At 46.8% G+C, this 21,455-nt stretch overlaps 1 protein-coding gene across 4 annotated transcripts in view; it reads right to left on the bottom strand.

Annotated features, from left to right (window-relative positions):
- Positions 1-637: 637 nt before the first annotated feature.
- cpt1ab (carnitine palmitoyltransferase 1Ab (liver)) overlaps positions 638-21,455 on the bottom strand; it is a 74,944-nt gene continuing 54,126 nt past the window's right edge. For all 4 annotated transcript variants that reach the window (XM_073049075.1, XM_073049078.1, XM_073049077.1 and 1 more), the window contains exons 12-20: positions 20,571-20,759; positions 18,028-18,133; positions 16,799-16,915; positions 12,346-12,510; positions 9,854-9,988; positions 9,431-9,583; positions 5,094-5,207; positions 4,350-4,442; positions 638-1,337 (exon numbers count right to left, since the gene is read on the bottom strand). In XM_073049075.1, coding sequence (XP_072905176.1) covers positions 1,251-1,337; positions 4,350-4,442; positions 5,094-5,207; positions 9,431-9,583; positions 9,854-9,988; positions 12,346-12,510; positions 16,799-16,915; positions 18,028-18,133; positions 20,571-20,759 — 1,159 coding nt within the window. In that variant the 3' untranslated portion in view covers positions 638-1,250. The remainder of the gene's footprint in view (positions 1,338-4,349; positions 4,443-5,093; positions 5,208-9,430; positions 9,584-9,853; positions 9,989-12,345; positions 12,511-16,798; positions 16,916-18,027; positions 18,134-20,570; positions 20,760-21,455) is intronic.

Raw genomic sequence — 21,455 nt, forward strand, 5'->3', positions numbered from 1 at the left:
TCTTTCAGCCACAACTCACTGATACTCACAACCCCATATCTACCAATGTCTGTGCTACAAGAGATCTCTGTGCTTATTCCATATACTGCGTGCATACAAATAACACCTTCAGTCCTGTATTAATCGCCCTTTTTGATTTTGCCCCCATGTTACACTGCAACTCATTCCACTGACTGCAATTGTGCCCCATCATCTGCCTGTCCTTCCTGACAATCTCACTATGCACCACCTCTGTTTGTAAACCAACTGCCCCATCCTCAGTCTGTCATCCTCCTACCAAATTAGCTTAAACCCTCCCCAGCAGCTCAGGCAAACCTGCCCACAAGGATATTGGTTCCCCTCAGGTTCAAGTGTAACCTAAACTTGTTGTTTATGTCATACCTTGCCCAGAAGAGATCCTAATAAATCATCAATCTGAAGCCCAGTCCCCTGCACTAGTTCTCAACCATGCACTGCTGCTCCTATTTCTGAAGTTTTTGTGAGAAGCCTTCCTCTCCAATCAGCCACTCCGGTAAAAACAGATTTCTGGAGGTGTGATCATGAGCTTTAATTAGCCTTCAGTTTCTAAAGGGCATTCAAGCTGAGATGTGTTAATGCACAGTGCTCCAGGAAACTCAACACACAGTGGGCAGTCAGCAATGGTCCCCAGCTCTTTATTTACTTAACAGCCAAAATCACCTGCAATACATTCATTGGTTCTGTACACAATATCCACACCAAATCAACAAACTTTCACGTAGGGTCTTAGGGAGGGATTTGATTCCCTTGTCCCCGAGTCAGACAACTTTCTGATAGAAACATTGAAGCTATAATATAATGCCTCCCCACGCAGGCTGGGATCTGCATTGATACGTGAACAATCCTGAGAATTATGATCAAGCACTGTTCAGAGACAGACAATCAAAATAAAAGCTCCATGTAATGATCATGATGGAGCAGAGAAAGGAAGTTATCTACCTGATCTCGTGCAGTAACCCTAAGACCAAAAATTTGGAATGCAGTTTATAGTGGTATAACAAGCTCCTTAAAGGACCTGTTCAGTGACATCCGTCTGGAGGCTCCTGCCTGGCCTGAGCTGTCTCAGGGAACGTGTTGACGCACCCACATAACAACACAGGGCTCCAGGAGCCAATGAATGTGTCAGTGTTCAAAATGATTCTATGGTTCCACACCATGTCCCAGCATCAACCAAAAACAATCTGCCCCAGGGTCGGGGTCTGGTCCTCCGAGCTCTGACACCATGTCTGCCGCTACTTGCTGGTCCTCTTGTCCAAGTTGAACAGGGCAAGGATATCAAGCATAGCTTGTTGGAAATGTTTTCCAAACCGGTGAGAATCCTGTGTGAGAAAGACAACATCACAGTTCACAAGCCACTCCACTGTACATTCCCATCAACTTCCCCTATGATCTGGATTTCACCTACAATTTGCAGGCACCAATTAACATGCCAACTAGCTCATCTTATAGAGGGTGTGGGAGAAGACCCACATGATCACAGGGAAAGCATACAGCATTGGAGGATTGAACCAGTGACCTGCCTGGGGTGAATTCCAGCCAGTGGAGAAGGAAAGGGAATCTGCAGGTGGGGATAGGGTCTCCATTCCATCCTCCCAGTTTCTCCATTGCCTTTGATCAGATGATGAGACTTTCCAATAAGTGCTTCTTCATTCTTTGGCATGTTAGGCAGAGCTCTCAACTGCATCTAACCCACCTTGGGTCCAAAAGTGGGTTAGATGCATTTGAGAGCTATCAACCCCTTCCTCACAAAGCACAAGGGTGGAGCTTCCCTGGTCATCTCCTTCCATCCCACCAGTAACACAGTAAGTGTAACTTCTGCCATCTTCAAAATGGTCCAACTACCAGACACATCAAATTCTTCTCCCTCTTTCAGCAATCCCAAGGAACCATTCCTTTCATGACTTTGTTTTACTCCTCCATTTCCAATAACCACTCTCCTCACAGCAAGCAACAAGAGCACAAGCAACACTGCCTCTGCTGTAGGTATTTCATTTAGAAGCTCTGTCAGAGCTGTTTGTTCTGTTTTCAGCCTGTTTGGGTTATTATTGAAGATGAGGGATGATGTGGAATGTGTGCCACCCAATTAGCAGGAGATTTTCTTGGTAGGGACAATAAGATTGGTCTTGGGCTTTTGTTCAGTGGGAGATAAAGAGAGAAGATGCTGGGGAAAACCGGTTGTCGCAAACGATCTGGTGGGAGACCCAGTTATTCGAAATGGATTGTGAGTGACATTTGGAAGGTGCTGTGTGCTTTCACACTGACTGTGGGCCCAGCATGAGTGACAGAAGTTTAAGATGAGCTCCAACTTGCGCACATTTGACTGTTTAATTAGAATGGGTCCCTTTTCTTTTTGTTATTCTTTACTAACCCTTTAGTTAAGATTTATAAATATAATCCCTTTAATCATATGCAGTGTACTGTCTGTTATTCCATGACCCTAATTTGTAACAGGGTAGCAAATGACACAATATCCACACAAACCAGGGTTTGGGTGGTATAGCTGACTCAATCTCATGAGTTTGTCAGGACTCGAGAGTGTCTTCCTACACTTACGCAGCCAAGGAAGCCACGGTATTTCACAGACTAGTATTCAGTGCTCAGTGTCGACTTCTCCATGTTACTGATTGCATGACCATTTTGTGGAGCACCTGCATTCAGTCAATAAAGGTGACCCTTAGCTATTAGTCACCTGTCAACTTAATTCATCCACTCTAACCTGCCTGAGGGCTCAGACATTGTACCATTAGTAACAGCAGCTCACTCAATTCAATAATTTCAGATAACCAGACTCAGCCAGCTCTGATGAAAGTCATTGACAAAAACGTCTTTATTTCTCCACTGATGCTACCTGATCTGCAAAGTATTCGCAGTATTTTCATTTCAGATTTCTCATCTGCCCTGCCCTCATTCATCTCCTTCTGCTAATACTTCATCTGGACAAATCAACTGGGATTAACAATCCATCAACTCACACGAAGTGCTGGAGGAACTCAGCAGACCAGGCAGCATCTATGGAAAAGAGTAAGCAGTCATCATTTCAGGCCAAAACACTTCTTTAGATCCTGAAAAAGGGTCTCAACCCTAAATGTCAACTGTTTACTCTTTTCCACAGAAGCTGCCCGATATGTTGAGCTCCTCCAGCACTTTGTGTGTGTTGCTTTGGACCTGCAGATTAACGATCCATCACTCTCCTCTTTCAGCTAGCTCCACTACCTCAGTCCGTTGATCTCCATCCTATCACAGATATTCCCTTTTTATTCTTCATCCCCTACAACTTAAAACATGTTTGACTGTTCGCTTTACCAGTTCTGATGAAAGGTCATTTATCTTAAGGGTTGACTCTGTTTCCCTCTCCCCAGACGCTACCTGACCTGAGTGTTTCATATTTTCAGTTTGCTATCAAACAGCTTGTTGATGCAGTTTGGGCTTTACCATGTCTCTTGATCCCAGAGTGATCCACATCAAATCCTTGGTCCAGTTGTGGCCAAAAAGATCTGGATTCCTGAAGGGAGGGGAGACTGCCTGCCCTTGACATCAAGTCAGTGTTTTATAAAGTGTGACATCGAGCAGCCTTGGAAATAAACAAGCTACTGGAGGAATTCAGGGGTTGGGTGAGCGTCCGGGGAGGCAGAGGATTGGTTGAAGACCCGAGTTCCTAGGTTTGTTTTTGTGCTCCAGGTTATACCATTCACAGTCTCGTGTCTCACATACACTTCAACAGCAGAGTCGGCCCTGCACAGTGAAAGGCAACAACTGCTGGTGGGTGGGACAAGAACAAGGCAGTAACACAGAATCTCACAGCTACCTGAACAGAGGGTTGCTCTCCATTGTAAAGCAGGTACTTGCTGAAGACTGGACCTAGTTCACAACTCTTCAGCTATTGAAGCAGTCCATGACCAGCTAATGAGAATTGTGGTAATGCCCACCTCCCACTGCATTCAGTATTAAAGTCCCAAGTTTACAAGCAACACAGCGAGACCAGCCAAATACAAGGTTAGGTCAGAGACTCTGTTCTGGGTGGGTATCTCACCTGACACCCCAAAGCCTCTAAAGACACAAGAGCAGGAGGAATATTGTAAATTTGCCTGGATGAGTAAGGCTCCCACACTTGTTTCAATACTTCACTCAGCATCTCCATCCCACTGATACCTCCATCTACACAATGCTGGGTTTGTCTTCACAGACACAGCCCACAATCAAGTCCATGCCCCAATCTGATGGGCACTCACACGTCAATATTAACATTAATTAACTTCACCATGACCTACCCCTTGACACACCATCCCCACCACCATCTCAAGCATTCACCTTCCCAACGAGGGGACACTTACTGTCTCGGGGCTGGAGAATTTACTTGAAATGTGCATGTTGATGAGATTTTCTCCAACCATGATGTAAGAAACACCATAGCCATCGTCAGCAACCTGAGAAGAGACAGAGAGACAACGGGGTGACTTTACCTCAGTCACCACAGGCTCCACTCCCGCCAACCCAGAAACACCTCATGCTCGCCAGTGTTGTCATTTCTCCCCTCCCAACCTCACTTTAACAAATCCCACAAATTCTTCTCTTCCTGTCACAGCCTCTCCCGACTATCAGCAAAACCCCCCAACCATCCCCTTTACCTCTGTCCCTGTCATTGATCTCTCGGTATCCTCTAATAGCTCCACCATCACCTTTGTTGCCCTAGTCTCGTCTCTCCTGTCCTGTTTATTTTTACACTATCCACGCCTCTCACACAGTTCCAATCTCCCTATACCCTCCAGCTCACCCAACTCCATCCTGTTCCATCTGCTGTAACCCTGCTTGGTCAGCTCTTCACCCAGAGCAGCCTTTCCCCATTGCCAGGTACAGCCATGGTTAGCACCATTCATTCGTCTTAGTAGCCCCACACATCTCACTGATCAGCAGCCCCTCCTGGTTCCTCAGGACAGTGATAACAGAGCTAGTTCAAATATCCATCCCTGCTACCTGACACCCTGAGACTACTAGCACTGTGTCTGGGCCCTATAAACCTCTGCCATAGCAGCGCAGTGCGGGGCAGGGAGCCAGACTAACTTCACACCAAGACTCACCGGCCCAAAGCCTCCGCCACTCGACACATACTCAGGGTACCGGTTCAGGTCAAAGAGTTCAACTTGCTGGTGTGGAGTCTGGCTAGTGGAGAGTTTCCATGGCTCGGATAAGACCTGCAGGACAGGAAGGTCACAGAATAAATTAGAGAGGGGGTGAAATGGAGCTACTAGTTTGTGGGTATTGGGTGAAGTTGGAATGGGGAGGAAAGGAAGAGGCTAAGGCTGGAGAGGGGAACATAGAGCCTAGGTACTGGACCAAAGGGAGAACAGAAACTGGACTGCAGCGAAGTGGAGAGATGGGGGACAGAACATTGAATGATAATAATAAGCACAAATCTTGGCCCATTGTCCTCTCCTATTACAATTCTTCCTTCAACATTTTACCTCTTCCACCTATCACCCATCTTCTCACATCATCCTACCTCGCACCTTCTCCATTAACTTGTTTCACCCATCACCTGTTAACTTGGAATTCTTCCCCTCCCCACCTTCTGCTCCCTTCCTTTCCAGTCCTGATTAAGGGTCTCGGCTCGGAATCTGGACTGTTTATTCTCCTCCTCCGTGCCTGACCTGCTGAGTTCCTCCAGCATTTCGACTGGGAAGGCACGTGAGGAATCACAGCAGCTGTCAGAAGGAGGGTGGTCAGACAGGTGTAGTGAATATAACATAGGAAGACAGAGTAAATGAAGATGGCTGAAGTGCTGGTGCAAGAGGGAGGGCTTTAGATTATTGGGGCCTCGTCTGGGGCAGAGGTGCATCTTGATTTGGGGGTGGGGTGGAGCAGTATCAAGGCGGTTGGTTTACTGGTGCTGCCTGGGAGGCAGAGGTTAGGACACAGAATGAGAAAACAGCAAGAAGAGAGGCAAGTCCAGTGGACAGAGCAGACAGACAGGGGTTTGGTGCAAGGGCCCTCAGATGTCAGAAAGATGAGTGCAGGTCAACACGTGGGATTATGATAATGTTGTAGTCATAGAGGTATGGCTTAAGGAGGGGTCAAGCCGGACAACTCAGTGTCTGGGGCGACAGGAGACACACACAATGGCGTCCGGGGCGACAGGAGACACCTCAAACTGCATCAAGATGTACAACCTGTTTCTATACTACCCGTTAACCCATTCCAGGCACCTACCACTCTGTGCAAAACACTTGCCCCTCACATCACCTGTAACTTCCATGCCCCAACTAACAAAGCTTGTAGTCTGGTGTTTGATATTTCCACCCTGAGGTACAGATTCTGACTGTCTACCCCATCTTTGCCTCTCATTGTTATAACGGTCTCCATTCAGCCTTTAACACTCTGGAGAGAATAACCCAAGTTTGTCCCAACTCTTCCTCAGAGCTCATGCCCTCAAATTCAGCCAGCAGCCTGGACTGGCCAACTAAAGGGACATGAAAACATGAAGAGAGAGATCACTTTTCGGGGTTATACTATAGGCCTTCCAATGGTTAGATGAAAGTAAAACAGGTGTGTACACAGATCACCAAATGATGTAAAAACAAAAGGTTTTAATAGTTTTCCCTTCCCCATTATTGAATGTGATTGCTTTAGTACAAGATGCTTAGACAGGGTGGAATTTGTAAAATGATTTCATGGATGTTTTCTGAGCAGTATGTGGAAAGTCCTACATGGGAGGGGACTGCACTTGATCTTGTCTTTGGGAACTTCTGTGCACCCTGGAACTTATTCTGGAATCCAGCTCACCCAAGTGACCTCAAAACTGCTTTACTACCTGAAGAATCTTCAACCTCATTATTCCAAGTTGCAACTGGCACCATGTACACACAAGAGAATCAGCTTCTACCAACACTGAAGGCACCACAGCAGTTTCCATCGTCACAGGCAGGGCCCTGAAAATGGCTCTTAACCAAATCTCCGTGACCACCCCAGCCAACATCCAAGTCACCTAACACCAGATCACCAAAACTCCTGAGCCAGAACTGCCAGAGGAATGCTGCAGGAGAAGTGTCCCCACCTGTGGAGGTGGCTCCTACAATTTCTCCACTCAAGTGTCACAGTGAACTGCCCTCTTATCCATCCTTCCTGTAGCTGTAACATCTCTGCACAATTATCTTCTTTGGGCACAAAGACTCTGAAAAACCTCCAAGATCAAACATATTCCTGCTTGGCTCTCAGAGTCTAAGTCAAGCCCTCCCTCCCCACTCACTCTCAAACAACTCAGCCTCATCCCCAGCTGCCCTCGTTAACAAATGCCACACCCAACACCTCATTACTCATAGCTGAGTTACAGGTCAAAGCAAAAAAAAATCAACCGTCAAGGCAAGTAAACATTGTAATCTGCTGGAGGAACTCCACAGGTTGAGTGCATCAGTGGGGGACAGAAAATGCCAATGTTTTGGGCTGAGACCTTGCATCAGTATAATGAGTGGAGAGGAAGGATAGCCAGTTTAAAGAGAGAGTTCAAGTTCAAAGTAAATTTATTATCAAAGTACATATGTATGTCACCACATACAACCCTAAAATTCATTTCCTTGTGGGCATTCACAGTAAATACAAGCAGCACAATAGAATCAATGAAAGACTGCACACAGCAGTACAAACAACGTACAAAAGACAACAGACAGCAAATACAAAAAAAATAATAAAAATAAATACATTATTAATAAATATCAAGAACATGAGATGAAGGGTTCTTGAAAGTGAGTCCATAAGATGTTAAATGTTGGGGTGAGTGAAGTTATCTCCTCTGATTTAAGAGTCTGATGACTGAGGTCCTGAGGCTCCTATACCTTCTTCCTGATAGCAGCAGTGAGAAGAGAGCATGGCCTGGATGACAGAGGTCCTTGATGATGCATGTAGCTTTCCTGCAACAGTCTTCCGTGTCGATGTTCTCAATGGTGGAGAGGGCTTTACCTCTGATGGACTGGTCTCCATCTACTATTTTCTGTAGGCTTTTCCATTCAATGCATTGGTGCTTCCGTATCAGACTGCAATTCAACCAGTCAAAATACTCTCTACCACACTTAAATAGAAGTCTGCCTGTTTAAATTACATACCAAATCTTTATAAACTTCTAAGGAAGTAGAAGTGCTGCCATGCTTTCTTCATAATGGCACTTGCATGCTGCACCTGGACAGATCTTCTGAAATGATAACACAGAGGAATTTAAATGACCCTCTTCACCTCTGATCCTTCCGATGAGGATGGTTCATTGACCTGCTTTCTCCTCCTGAGGTCAATAATCAGCTCCTTGGTCTTACTGACACTGAGTGAGAGGTTGTTGATGTGGCACCACTCAGCCAGACTTTCATTCTCCCTCCTTTATGCTGAGAGAGTGATGAGACAGGGGCTTTTGTGTAATCAAGTACTGTGAAAGATTACATGGCTGTAGCAGCGAGGTTTGGTCAAGACTCACTACTACAGTCACAGATCACTCCTCAATACATGATTACTCACTGACCCCTGTTCATTCCTCCCTCTCCCCTCCTTAAACTGGCCAACTCCAATCTCCACTCTCAGTACCAATGCAGTATTTTGAGGGCAAAATTACTTTTGCCTCCAAAAATGCTAACTGAAATCTTGAGTTCTTCCAGCAGATAGCTGGTTGCTGCAGATTTCAGCACCTGCAGTCTGTTATGCCTATATCAAAGTGTGGAACCTTCAACTTGTGCTTAAAGTGACTTACATCCAGAGCCATCAGGGGTGTTTGGCTGCATTGTAGGGTTTCCCAAAGTGAGGCCTTCAGAGTCAGAAATGTACTTACTTTCTCCCAGGAATGCCTTGCAAAGGCGATGCCCTCTTATGCAAATTGCCCTCCAGAAACCAATTTGAGAACCTCTTCCACCATTGCTCCCATCACTGGGACAAGCACAGAGTCGTCAGCCCGACTCTAAACAGCATTTGTTCACACTATTCAGCAGGGGTTAATGGATTTGGTAATGTTCTCAGAGATCTTTGAGGCAGCACTGGCAAGATTGCTAAAGCTATATTAACAATGATAGAACAATTCTGGGCCCAATTTCACCAGAATAGCCTCAGAAGAAGAAAGGTACATCTCTTTAGAACTGAGATTTTCAGTTTCCAGTGAGCAGGAATTTCTTCAGCCAGAGAGTGGTGTATCTGTGGAATTTGTAACCAAGTCAGGCAGTGTAGGCCAAGTCAATGACAGCATTTGAGGCAGAGAGATTGATAGGTTCTTTGATGGAAGGGGGGGGGGGTTAAGGGTTATGCGGAGAAAGTGGGAGAAAGGTTTTAAAATAAAAAGCCATTATTAAATTGCAGAGCAGAGTCAGTGGGATGAATGACCCGAGTCTGAGAGACCTTTCCACACTGGTGGCTTGTAGGAATGCATGAGCCCTCACAGACTCACAACACCTGCCTCTTTCAGGAATGGGGAGTCCAGCCCCAGGTACTTGGACACCACGTAAAGGCAGAAGAGGTGGCGGTCGATGCCACCGCCGGTCATAGCTAGACGGTACATGTTCTGGTGCTTCTCTGCTGCCAGTTTGAACAACTTCAACTTCTCTTCACTCTGGTATTTGGTGAGACAGAAGAAAAACAATGTGAATTATCCCATGACATCTCTTATGCTTGCACCACATCATCACTCAGCAAATCCAAGGACACTGAGACTTCCGTATTCTAGCTACCTCCTACTTTACACCATGCCCCCAACATCCCCCAGCATTGACTGACCGGTCCCAAACCCTCCTCTTCATCATCCCACATATCCACCTCCCAGACCGCATCCCAGGGAGAGCACAATGCTGAGAGATCAGCACAGACTGCATGACGTCTCTACCGTCTGAGTGGGGTCTATCATGGCCAGCACAAACTTTGTCGACTGACTGGTGCAAGAACGGACGGTCTCCGTGCGACCCTCTCTGAACAGGCGGGTCATCGATGCCTCGTATGTCAGACAGAATTTACCTTTGTCCTAGAATCAAAGCACAAAGGTTTAGAGAATCAACATGTTTCTGTCATTACTGAGGGGCCCCAGAGTTCACACACCAAGTGCTTCTCAAGGCCACTCTGTGATTACTAAAACGGCCAACATAATCAAAAACTCCACCCATCCCACACACTCCCTCTTCTCCTCCCTCCCACCAAGCAAAGATACAAAATCCTGAAAGCACGTACCACCAGGCTCAAAGCGAGTTTTGATCCCACTATCGTAAGACTACTGAATGGCCCCATAGTACGATAAGATACATTACTGTGCGAAAGTCTTAGGCACATGTAAAAAAACAATTCTGATGTTTTCATTAATAATGAAATGAAAGGTTTCTATCAAAAAAGTTTCTATAAAGTGCAGGAATCAATATTTGGTGTGACCACACTTTGACTTTAAAACTGCATCAATTCCCTTAGAGACACTGTCATGCAGCTTTATAAGAATAGGTTGTTCCAAGCGTCTTGGAGAACAGTTTCTGCAGACTTTGCCTATCTCACTTCTGTTTCTCTAGGTATTCCAAGCAGCCCCGATGTTAAGATTGGGGCACTGTGAAGGCCATACCATCTGTTGAACTCTTGTTCTTTCCCCTGAAGGTAGTTCTTTATGACCTTGGCTGTGTGCTTCGAGTCAGTGTCCTGCTGTAGAATGAAGTTGGGACCGATTAGATGCCTCCCTGATGGTATTGCGTGATGGATGAGAATCTGTTTGTACTTCTCAGCATTGAGAATTCCATTAATTCTGACCAGAACACAAACTCCAATTCGCAGAAATGCAGCCCCAATACTACAGGGAGCCACTGCCACGCTTCACTGTTGGCTGCAGACACTCATCTATGCAGTGCCCTCCAGCTTTTCTGTGGACAAACTGCCTCCCGTTTGAGCCAAAAATTTCAAATCTTAACTCTTCAGCCCAGAGCACTTTCTGTCATTGTTCAGCAGCCCCGTCCTTGTGTTTTTGGGCATAGATGAGTCTCATGGCTTTGTTTCCACTTCGGAGGAATGGCTTTTTGGCAGTAATTCTTTCATGAAAACACTTCTAACAAGACTTCTCCGGGCTGTAGAGGGGTGTACTTGGGTTCCAGTGGTGTCTGTGAGTTCAGAGCTGATAGCCGTGCCGGACATCTGATTTAGTAGGAATGCAAGTTTGATGTATCTCGTGTCTGCTGCAGTCAGTTTCCATGGCTGACCACCGTGATTCTGGTCCTCAACCTTGCCCATTTTTTGTACTTCTTCAGAACAGCAATAAGTAAAACCACTGTCTGCCACAAAATTTCTGCTTGGGAGAGACCTTGCTGATGTATGATGATCAGCACAAGGTCTTGTTGCTATGCTCACTCTTGCCATGGTGTAAGAATTGATGATTTGAAGATTAAACTGGCACATCTGCCACATCCTTGCCTTTTAGTTTGGTTGTACTTCACCCAGTTTGATTCTTTCTACACCTGTTTCTGTTTCAGTTAATCAGTTTAGTTCATTTAACTCAGTGTCATTGATCATTAGCACCTGTTTGTTATCTTTGTTTAATCATGCACTGGGCTATATTCTATACCTACAAAGTAATCAAGGTTTTATTTGAAAGGTGGTCTATTACTTAATGTTACTTTCTTTAACAGAATAAAAAAAATTCTGTAACTTTTAAGTTTTTGGAAATGAATACTTGGAAATCTAAAATTTTCTCTTTTCAACTGGACAGAAATGCAGAAAACAAAAATAAACATTTAAAGCAAAATTTATATAAAGAATCTAGGGTGCCTAAGACTTTTGCACAATAGCATCTATCCCACTGAATGGTCCCATAATGCAGTAAGATAGACTTTAGACTTTATAATTTAACTGGTTATACCTTTGCACTGCACTTTCTCTGTAACTAACACTTTATTCTGCATTATTTTCCCCACCACCAAATCAGTGCACTAGGGATAAAACAATTTGTACAGCTGTAATGCAAAACAGTTTTTCACTGCACCTCAGTACACATGACAATAATAAATCAATTTACCAATCAGCAAAAAAAATTCAGCTTTCTTAGAATTCTTCCTGCTTCCTAGTTGCCACAGAGGTACAAGAGTTAATTACTTCCCACAAGCTGCTCTTTGATCCATAATCTTTGACATTGTTCCAGGTTGTGACCTTTCCTGTGCCATGCCTCGAACCACACTCAAAACCCCAGCTGTGGCAAAATGATTACCCAAATGAACAATCAACAACAGAAGTTCACTGGCATTCTCTTTGGCTTTATTCACCACAGAAATAGCAGTACCCTAGGCTAAATGCTCTTTACTCTGACTCCAAAGTCTACTTCTCATCATGGTGAGGTCCCTCGATAAATTGAGACGCTACCTGGTAGTGGGCCAGTTGTAGTGCCATTTGGACAAAGGCGTCAGGACTGATCCGGCACCGCTTGATTAGCCCCTTCCCAAACTTGTCAAAGGGGAAAGAGTGGAAGTCCACGTCATTGGCAAGCTGCTGGGCAACACTCAGGGACTGATTGATGACTTCCTGGCACTGCAGGGAGAAGGAAAACAAGTGAGACAAGTCAGCAAGAATCTGGTTTAACTCGAACACAGTGCTGGATTCACATCAAGCACCTACACGCAGTCAGACGATTCATCTCGCACACATTCCAGCTCACTCAATTATTCCAAAAGCAACAGTGGAATGAATGAAAATAGGCTCAACTCATCCATGCCACCAGAACTCCAATTGCAGCTGATCTAATTTGCCCGCAGTTGGTTAATATCCCTTTCCATGAGACACACAGACCAAGTAGACAGCCAGGATCTTTTCCCAGGGTTGCAATGTCCCGTAGCAGAGAGCATGCATTTAAGGTGAAAAGGGGCAAGTTTAAAGATGGGTAGGGCAAATTTCTTTACATTGAAAATGGCGAATGCCTGGAATGTCTGGGGTGCTGAGGGAGGCAGATGGGTTAGGCTCTTAGGTAGGCACATGAAAGTACAGAGAATGGAGGGATTGTGTAAGCAGAAGGGTTTCGTTCCATTACTAATTTAATTGGTTTGGCACAACATTGTGGGCCACAGGGCCTGTTACTTCGCTGTGAAGTTCTATGTTGTTAGTGTACCTCCTCTGACAGCACATTCCATATACCCACAACCAAAAGTTTCCCCTATTAAATCTCTCCCCTCTTATATAAAACCTCTAGTTCTAGATTCCCTAATGCTGAAATAAAGCTGTATGCATTCCTGGTTCTTATGATTCTATACACCACGGTAAAATCACCCCACATTCTCTTCTGCTCCAAAGAATATATCCTAGCCAGTTCAACTCTAACTCATTCCCTCAAATTTTGGCAACCTTTCTCTACATCCACTCTGAGCCCTGTCCAGATTATCAGCATCTTTCCTACTGCAGGGTGACCAAAGTGAACACAATATTCCAAATGCAGCCTTGCCAATATTTCATAAAACTGTAACATAACATCCAGCTTCTACACTCAGTGCCGTGACTGATGAAGGTCAGCGTACGTTCTTCATCACCCTGAACTAGTTCAGAGGGATCAGAAACATGAGAAAATCTGCAGATGCTGGAAATCCAAAGCAACACACGGAATGCTGGAGGAACTCAGCAGGTCAGGCAGCATCTCTGGAAATGAGTAAACAGTCACTGTTTTGGGCCAAGACCCTTCATCAGAACTGGAGGAAAAAATGTGAGAAGTCAGAGTAAGAAGGTGGGGGAAGGGGAGGAAGAAATACTAGGTGGTAGGTGAAACCAGGAGGGGGGGGAAGGTTGAATAAGAAGCTGGAAAGTTGATTGGTGAAAGAGATAAAGGGTTGGAGAAGGGGAAGTCTGATAGGCCAGAACAGAAGACCAAGGAAGAAAGGGAAGGAGGAGGAGCACCAGAGGGAGCTGATGAACAGGGAAGGAGATAAGGTGAGAGAGGTAAACAGGAATGGTGAGGGGGGGGAAATTACTGGAAGTTCAAGAAGTCGATGTTCATGCCATCAGGTTGGAGGCTACCCAAACAGAATATAAGGTGCTGCTCCCCCAGCCTGAGAGTGACCTCATGGAGGAGGCCAAGGACTTCCATGTCCAAATGGGAATGGGAAGTAGAATTGAAATGAGTGGTGACCGGGACAGTTCATTTTTCCCTGGTGGATGGAGTGTAGGTGCTCGGTAAAGCAGTCTCCCAATCTATGTCGGGGCTCACCAATATACAGGAGGCCACACCAGGAGCACCAGATACAGTAGATGACCCCAGCAGACTCACAGGTGAAGTGTTGCCTCACTTAGAAGGACAGTTTGGGGCCCTGAATGGTAGTGAGGGAGGAGGTGTAGGAGCAGGTGTGGCACTTGCTCCACTTGCAAGGTTAAGTACCAGGAGCGAAATCAGTGTGGAGGGACGAATGGACAAGGGAGTCACGTAGGGAGCAATCCTTGTGAAAAGTGGAAAATGGAGGAAAAAAATCAGAGTTCTGAATTGCAGTAGGGATCAACACAAATTGTCGGCTGCTTTCCAGCACTGTGGTCCAAAGCCCAACTGTGTAACAGTGAGAAGAAAAGTATAGTGGAGAAACTCCTCAGTCTACACCAAAGGAAAGGCTCAAGGTAGTTGGGCTGAGTCGATTCCGACGGCCAGCTGAAGAGGAATGGAGGGAAGGCTAACACTGACTCAGTCGGACACTTGGCCCAATGGGAGAACATTTTGGGAAGAGTGGTATAGCATCAAAAGCCAAAAACAAACTGCTGCAGGAACTCAGTGGGTCAGGCAGCATCTGTTGGGGGTGGGGGGGAGGGGTGAGGGGGGAGGGAAATTAAAGCTAGTGTCTTCATACAGCATCAGTAGGTTTGGATTAGTAATGGAAAAGGGCAAGGAGCTAGCTGGGGCAGAACTTCTTACTGAAGAGGGAAAGTCAGCAGAATGAGGGTGATTGTACCATGGTAGAGAAGGTGGCTGTTAATGGGCAGTTGACTGGGATGCAACCCATGCACATTATGGAATAGAGAAGAACTGGGTAATAAAGGCAGAACTTCTCTGAATGATGAAAGAAAAAGAAAATAGTGCATCAGACACACAAGGCTAACAATACAAGGTAGGACAAGATGGAATATTGACCATGAGGGCGTTCCATAAGGGAGTAAGAAGCACGAAGTAGAGAACATGAAAAGAGACCTGAGTAACCCAAAGGAAATGCAAAGGTCTTTGATAAGCACGCAAATATTGAAGGGATGCTAACGAAGGGTGGGACCTATTCAAAGTAAATTTATTATCAAAGTACATACAAGTCACCATATATAACCGAGATTCATTTTCTTGCCAGCATACTCAATAAATCCATAATAGAATAATAACCATTATAGAATAAATGAAAGACTGCACCAACTTGGGCATTCAACCTGTGTGCAAAAGACAACAAACTGCAAATACAAAAAAATAAAAACAATAATAAATAAAAAATAAACAATAAATATTGAGAACATGAGATGAAAACTCCTTGAAAGCAAGTCCATAGTTGCAAGATTATGCAAGTGATGGTGCAAGTGAAGTTGTGTGAAGCCCCTTATGGTTGAGGGGTAATAACTGTTCCTGAACCTGGTGGTGTGGGTCCTGAGAAGAGAGCATGGCCTGGGAGGTGGTGATAGATGCTGTGTAGACGTGCTCAATACTACCGCCACCTGAAGTCAATAATCAGCTCCTTGGTCTTACCAACATTGAGTAAGAGGTTGTTGTTTTGGCACCACTCAGCCGGATTCTCAATCTCCCTCCTATATGCTGATTTGTCACCATCTTTGATTCGGACAACAAAAGTGGTGTTATCTGCAAACTTAAATATGGCTTTGGAGCTGTGTTCAGCTACACAGACATAAGTGTAAAGTGAGTAGAGCAGGGGGCTAAGCACACAGCCTGGTGGTGCACCTGTGCTGATGGAGATTGTGGGGGAGATGTGGTGGACTTATTCGGGAGAAAGAAGGTGATCTACAAAGAGACAGAGGCATTACTGGAATACTGATGAACACCTTGAAATAGTCATTACAAGGAAGCAGATACTGCCAAGGCCTCAGTAAAATACTTGGTTGAAAAGATAAAGCTTGTAAGCTGGTATTAAAATGACTACCCAGACTTAAAACACAGTGGCGAGGGAAGAGGGGGTAGAAACTGAAAAGGGTACAAAAGTGACCAAAGTACCGGAAGATAGCAAATGGACAAACATTGACTGTTAGTTCCTCCACAGGGACTGCCCGACCTGTTGAGTATCATAAACAGTTTCTGCTTTTATTATGTATTTCCAACATCTATGCTTTCTTCTTATTTTTCAGCAAATGTTTAGGATAGATGGACAAAAGAGTCATCAGGGACATGGTATGCTAAAAGGTCAATTGTTATGCTGTAATTCTGTGTGTCTATGTATACATTGACTTTAAGACAGCCCTTGATAAAAGTCATATGCAAAAGCAGGTGGGAACACTGAGGGGATGGATTAGAAGTAAACAGCAAGGTAATGCTAGACAGACGTTTCTCTGGGAGATAGCATTGTTTTCTGGAGAACTGCTTTCCTAATAAATATCAATAACTTTGACAAGGAAGAACAGGATAAATTTCCCATATTTTGTGTCACCTGCAAGTTTTGAATTTGCTTGGAGCCTGGCTTAGTTTTTAAGAGGAGGCAGGCAGAACAATGGCAGTTATGGAGCAATAGGGATGAGACCATTTTGCTCAACAAAGTGCTAGTACAGACTCAATGGGCTGAATGTCCCACTTGCAGGATTTAACAATTGCATGACTCTAGGGTGTCAATAAGCTGGGGGTATGGTTTTAACAAGTGCTGACACAACTCACCGGTTCTTCAATCTCCCACTGCAGCCGCTGGGGAGCAGAGATCCTGGGATTAGGCACTCCCTTGCAGTTCCCCTCCTCTGTGTATCCAAGCTGAAACTGGTCGGTGGCCAACAAGTACTGCAGGAGACATATGAAGACGTTAGGAATGCATGTTGCTCACTGCCTGAGCGCCAGCCATAGCTGAGACGGAACCTTCCCACGCAGCAGAAACACGAGCAAGAACACCCATCAGCTGATCGCACAGTCCCAGCTATTATTAGACTCGACGAGAAGAGAAGCAGGGAATGTGAAGAAGGCCCGATTAGAATTACTGGTTTCAACAGCTCAGTGCAACTGTAGCTGTGCCATCTGCCTTACAGACTCGGAGCTCAGGCAGACACAGGGGCACAAAAAAGAACCAAAAATAAAAACTCAAAATCCCACAATCAATCAGCTTTGCACTGGAAACAAAGACATCAGGTCAGCCAGAGAAGGCTAGCCTCTCCACTGATGGGCCATCATTCGCCCAGTACAGACCAAGCAAACATGATTGGTTTAACCCAACATTTTCCCTGGCTCCCAACAGCGATGCACTGTCTCTCGGTAATGCCAGGTCGCAGCAATGCAGTGACCCCCGTGGCTCATCTCAACACACTCTTCATCTCCATGGCAACCCACTCCACCACAGGAGTCCATGATAACACCTTCAACTCTGGGACCCATGGCAAATGCACTTGAGCCTGGGCCATGGCAACACGATAGCTAATCATGTTATCGTGTTATTTCTTTAAATAGTGTACACATCCCAATCCTGCAAGAGGCTGCCATCTGCCAGCAGTCTGTGAGTACTGCAGACACCACAGTTAAAGGCACTGCCCAGGTGGACATCATTTCCACTTATCCGCCTTGGCTTGAGTGCCTCCCCTCTGGCTGAACTTTTTCCTAGAAAGATCCAATGGTCCCCACTTCACTCAGTCCTCAAGGACAAGTCACTGTGTGAAGACAGCCTCCCCAAAACAACTCCTCATTCCCTTCATGAGAAATTAGAAAGTCTGATTCCTCTCTGGGCTCATCAAGACCCCTTTTAACACAACTTCTAGACACTTAATGCTGCTTTAACCTCCCAGAGGAAGCCACTTCTAAAGAAGGGACACTTAATGCTGCTTTAACCTCCCAGAGGAAGCCACTTCTAAAGAAGGGACACTTAATGCTGCTTTAACCTCCCAGAGGAAGCCAAGTGCTGAACCCACCTCCCACAAGTGGCCGATGATGGGAGCATCCGCCCAGGAGTGTTCGGCATTCAGGCCCACTTTACCGTTCTTGAAGATGATAAAACTCAAGGACTTGTCAAACCACCTGCAAGCAAAGAAGTGTGTTCTCAGAAACACAGAGAAGAGCGTCCTCATGTACACCGTTCCTGTTCACAGTGGGTAGTACAACACTGCCATTCAGCCCATTCAATCCATGCCAGCCCCCAGCATATTTCCATTTATACCATTCCTCTGCTTACTTAACTGACACCCATTCCCATTCATTCCCTCCTGACTCTCCTACCACCCAAACACTTGGGACTATTTACAGTGGCCAGTTACACTATCTCACACATCTCTGGGATGCGAGAAGAAAGGAGAGTGCCCTGAATGTGGGGGAGCCCCCATGGTCATGGAAGAACATACACAAACTCCACAACGAAGAATGTACAGGAATAACAGAAGAACACACAAACTCCACACAGACAGCACTAGAGCTCAGGATCAAACCTGGGTTGTGGTAATACCAGATGTGACACCACACCACCCTACAGGTTCAGCGAGGGTAAGCTAGTGCCAGGTTTCATGTCTTGGTTTTTTATCTCCTCACTCAGTCAGCAAGCATCTCCTGGCCATGGGAAGGAAGCTATGGACTTCATCCATGTTGGACTTGCCAAGAGCCAGCCCTTGGGATGCGGGGTGGGGGGGGTGGGGGCTGATACCCCAGTGAAATGCAGCAGAGCAGCAGGGCAGGGTCCGACAATTCTGTGTGAGGCCATTCTCTTGCTGGCTGCAGGAGAAGGGATTGACAGTAGCCTGGGGTTGGACTCTCAGCATAGCACTGGAGTTTGCCCTGTGAGGTTGAGGTGTCCTGAGAACAACACTATTCTCCCTCACAGAGGGCCTCCACAAATCCACTCCAGCTCGGCTCCTTAGACACGGAATACTATGACGACACCTTTCCTGCGGGCAGCCTTTCCACGTAACAGTATGGCTGCCCCATGCCAATCTGACTACATCATCCTCACCCACACTCCGCAGTCCAACCCCACAGTCTGACCCCCTTACATACAGTCTGACCACCAACCCCACAGTGTGGCCCCTTTACCCACAGTCTGACCCCTTCATCCACAGTCTGACCCCCTTACCCACAGACTGACCACCAACCCCCACAGTGTGGCCCCTTTACCCACAGACTGACCCCCCACCCCACAGTCAGACCTCATTACCCACAGTCACACCCCCCCACCCCACATTCTGACCCCATTACCCACAGTCAGACCCCCTTACCCACAGTCTGAACCCCTACCCCAGTCAGACCCCCTTACCCACAGTCTGACCCCCCACCGCAGTCAGACCTCATTACCCACAGACAGACCCCCCCACCCCACATTCTGACCCCATTACCCACAGTCAGACCCCCCCACCCCACATTCTGACCCCATTACCCACAGTCAGACCCCCCCACCCCACATTCTGACCTCATTACCCACAGTCAGACCCCCCCACCCCACATTCTGACCCCATTACCCACAGTCAGACCCCCCCACCCCACATTCTGACCCCATTACCCACAGTCAGACCCCCCCACCCCACATTCTGACCCCATTACCCACAGTCTGACCCCATTACCCACAGTCTGACCACCCCCACCCCACATTCTGACCCCATTACCCACAGTCAGACCCCCCCACCCCACAGTCTGACCCCATTACCCACAGTCAGACCCCCCCACCCCACATTCTGACCCCATTACCCACAGTCTGACCCCATTACCCACAGTCTGACCCCATTACCCACAGTCTGACCCCCCCACCCCACAGTCTGACCCCATTACCCACAGTCTGACCCCATTACCCACAGTCTGACCCCATTACCCACAGTCTGACCCCCCACCGCAGTCAGACCTCATTACCCACAGACAGACCCCCCCCACCCCACATTCTGACCCCATTACCCACAGTCTGACCCCATTACCCACAGTCTGACCCCATTACCCACAGTCTGACCCCCCCACCCCACATTCTGACCCCATTACCCACAGTCTGACCCCATTACCCACAGTCTGACCCCATTACCCACAGTCTGACCCCCCACCGCAGTCTGACCCCCCACCGCAGTCAGACCTCATTACCCACAGACAGACCCCCCCCCCACCCCACATTCTGACCCCATTACCCACAGTCAGACCCCCCACCCCACATTCTGACCCCATTACCCACAGTCAGACCCCCCCACCCCACATTCTGACCTCATTACCCACAGTCAGACCCCCCATTACCCACATTCTGACCCCATTACCCACAGTCAGACCCCCCCACCCCACATTCTGACCCCATTACCCACATTCTGACCCCATTACCCACAGTCTGACCCCATTACCCAGTCTGACCACCCCCACCCCACATTCTGACCCCATTACCCACAGTCAGACCCCCCCACCCCACAGTCTGACCCCATTACCCACAGTCAGACCCCCCCACCCCACATTCTGACCCCATTACCCACAGTCTGACCCCATTACCCACAGTCTGACCACCTACCTGTCATAACACTTGCCATGCAGCAGGGATTTTGCGTAGTTATCCAGCGATGCTACTGGGTCCTCCTTCCTGAACCCCTGTTCAGTGTCATCCAGCGTCACAAAGAAAGCTGCCTTCTCGATGGCCTCCAATGACATCTTATTCTTCCCCCGACTGAAGAAGGAAAGGCGGGCTTTGGCCCAGGGCACCCTAGAGTGCCAGGAGATAAACCCGACTGTGAGCATTTAGTGAGCAGTAAGGGTTGGCAAATGGGCTGACACGTACGTGTCTGTGTGTGTATACACGTGTGTCTGTGTGTGTCTGTCTACCTCAGTCTATGCATCTGTCCATTTGCGTCTGTCCCTGTCCATGCACCTACCTGTTCCTGTCTGTCTATGCATCTGTGTCTCTCAGTCTGTCTGTCTCTGCCTGTGAGTCTGTCCATCTCTGCCCGACTGTGTCAGTCTGTCTGTGTCCCTGTCTGTATTTCAGTCTGTCTACTGCCTAGTAAAACCGCCAGTATAATTGAAGAGCCCACCCACCCTAGACCTTCTCTCCTCTCCCCTCCCCCTTTGGCAGAAGATACAACAGCCTGAAAGCATGTACCACCAGGCTCAAGGACAGCTTCTACCCTGCTGTTATAAGAATGATCATATGACCATAACCATAAGACATAGGAGCAGAATTAGACCATTTGGCCCACTGCCTGCTCCGTCATTCCATCATGGCTGATTTATTATCCGTCTTAACCCCATTCTCCTGCTGTCTCTCCGTAACCTTCAAGGCCATGATTAATCTAGAACCTATCAACCCTCACCTTGAATCTACCCAATGAGTTAGCCTGCATCTCCGTGTGAAGCATCGAATTCCACAGATTCACAACCACTAAGCTGAAGAAATATTTCC

Source organism: Hemitrygon akajei, chromosome 6 (assembly GCF_048418815.1).
Source record: "Hemitrygon akajei chromosome 6, sHemAka1.3, whole genome shotgun sequence".
Classification (NCBI taxonomy): domain Eukaryota; kingdom Metazoa; phylum Chordata; class Chondrichthyes; order Myliobatiformes; family Dasyatidae; genus Hemitrygon; species Hemitrygon akajei.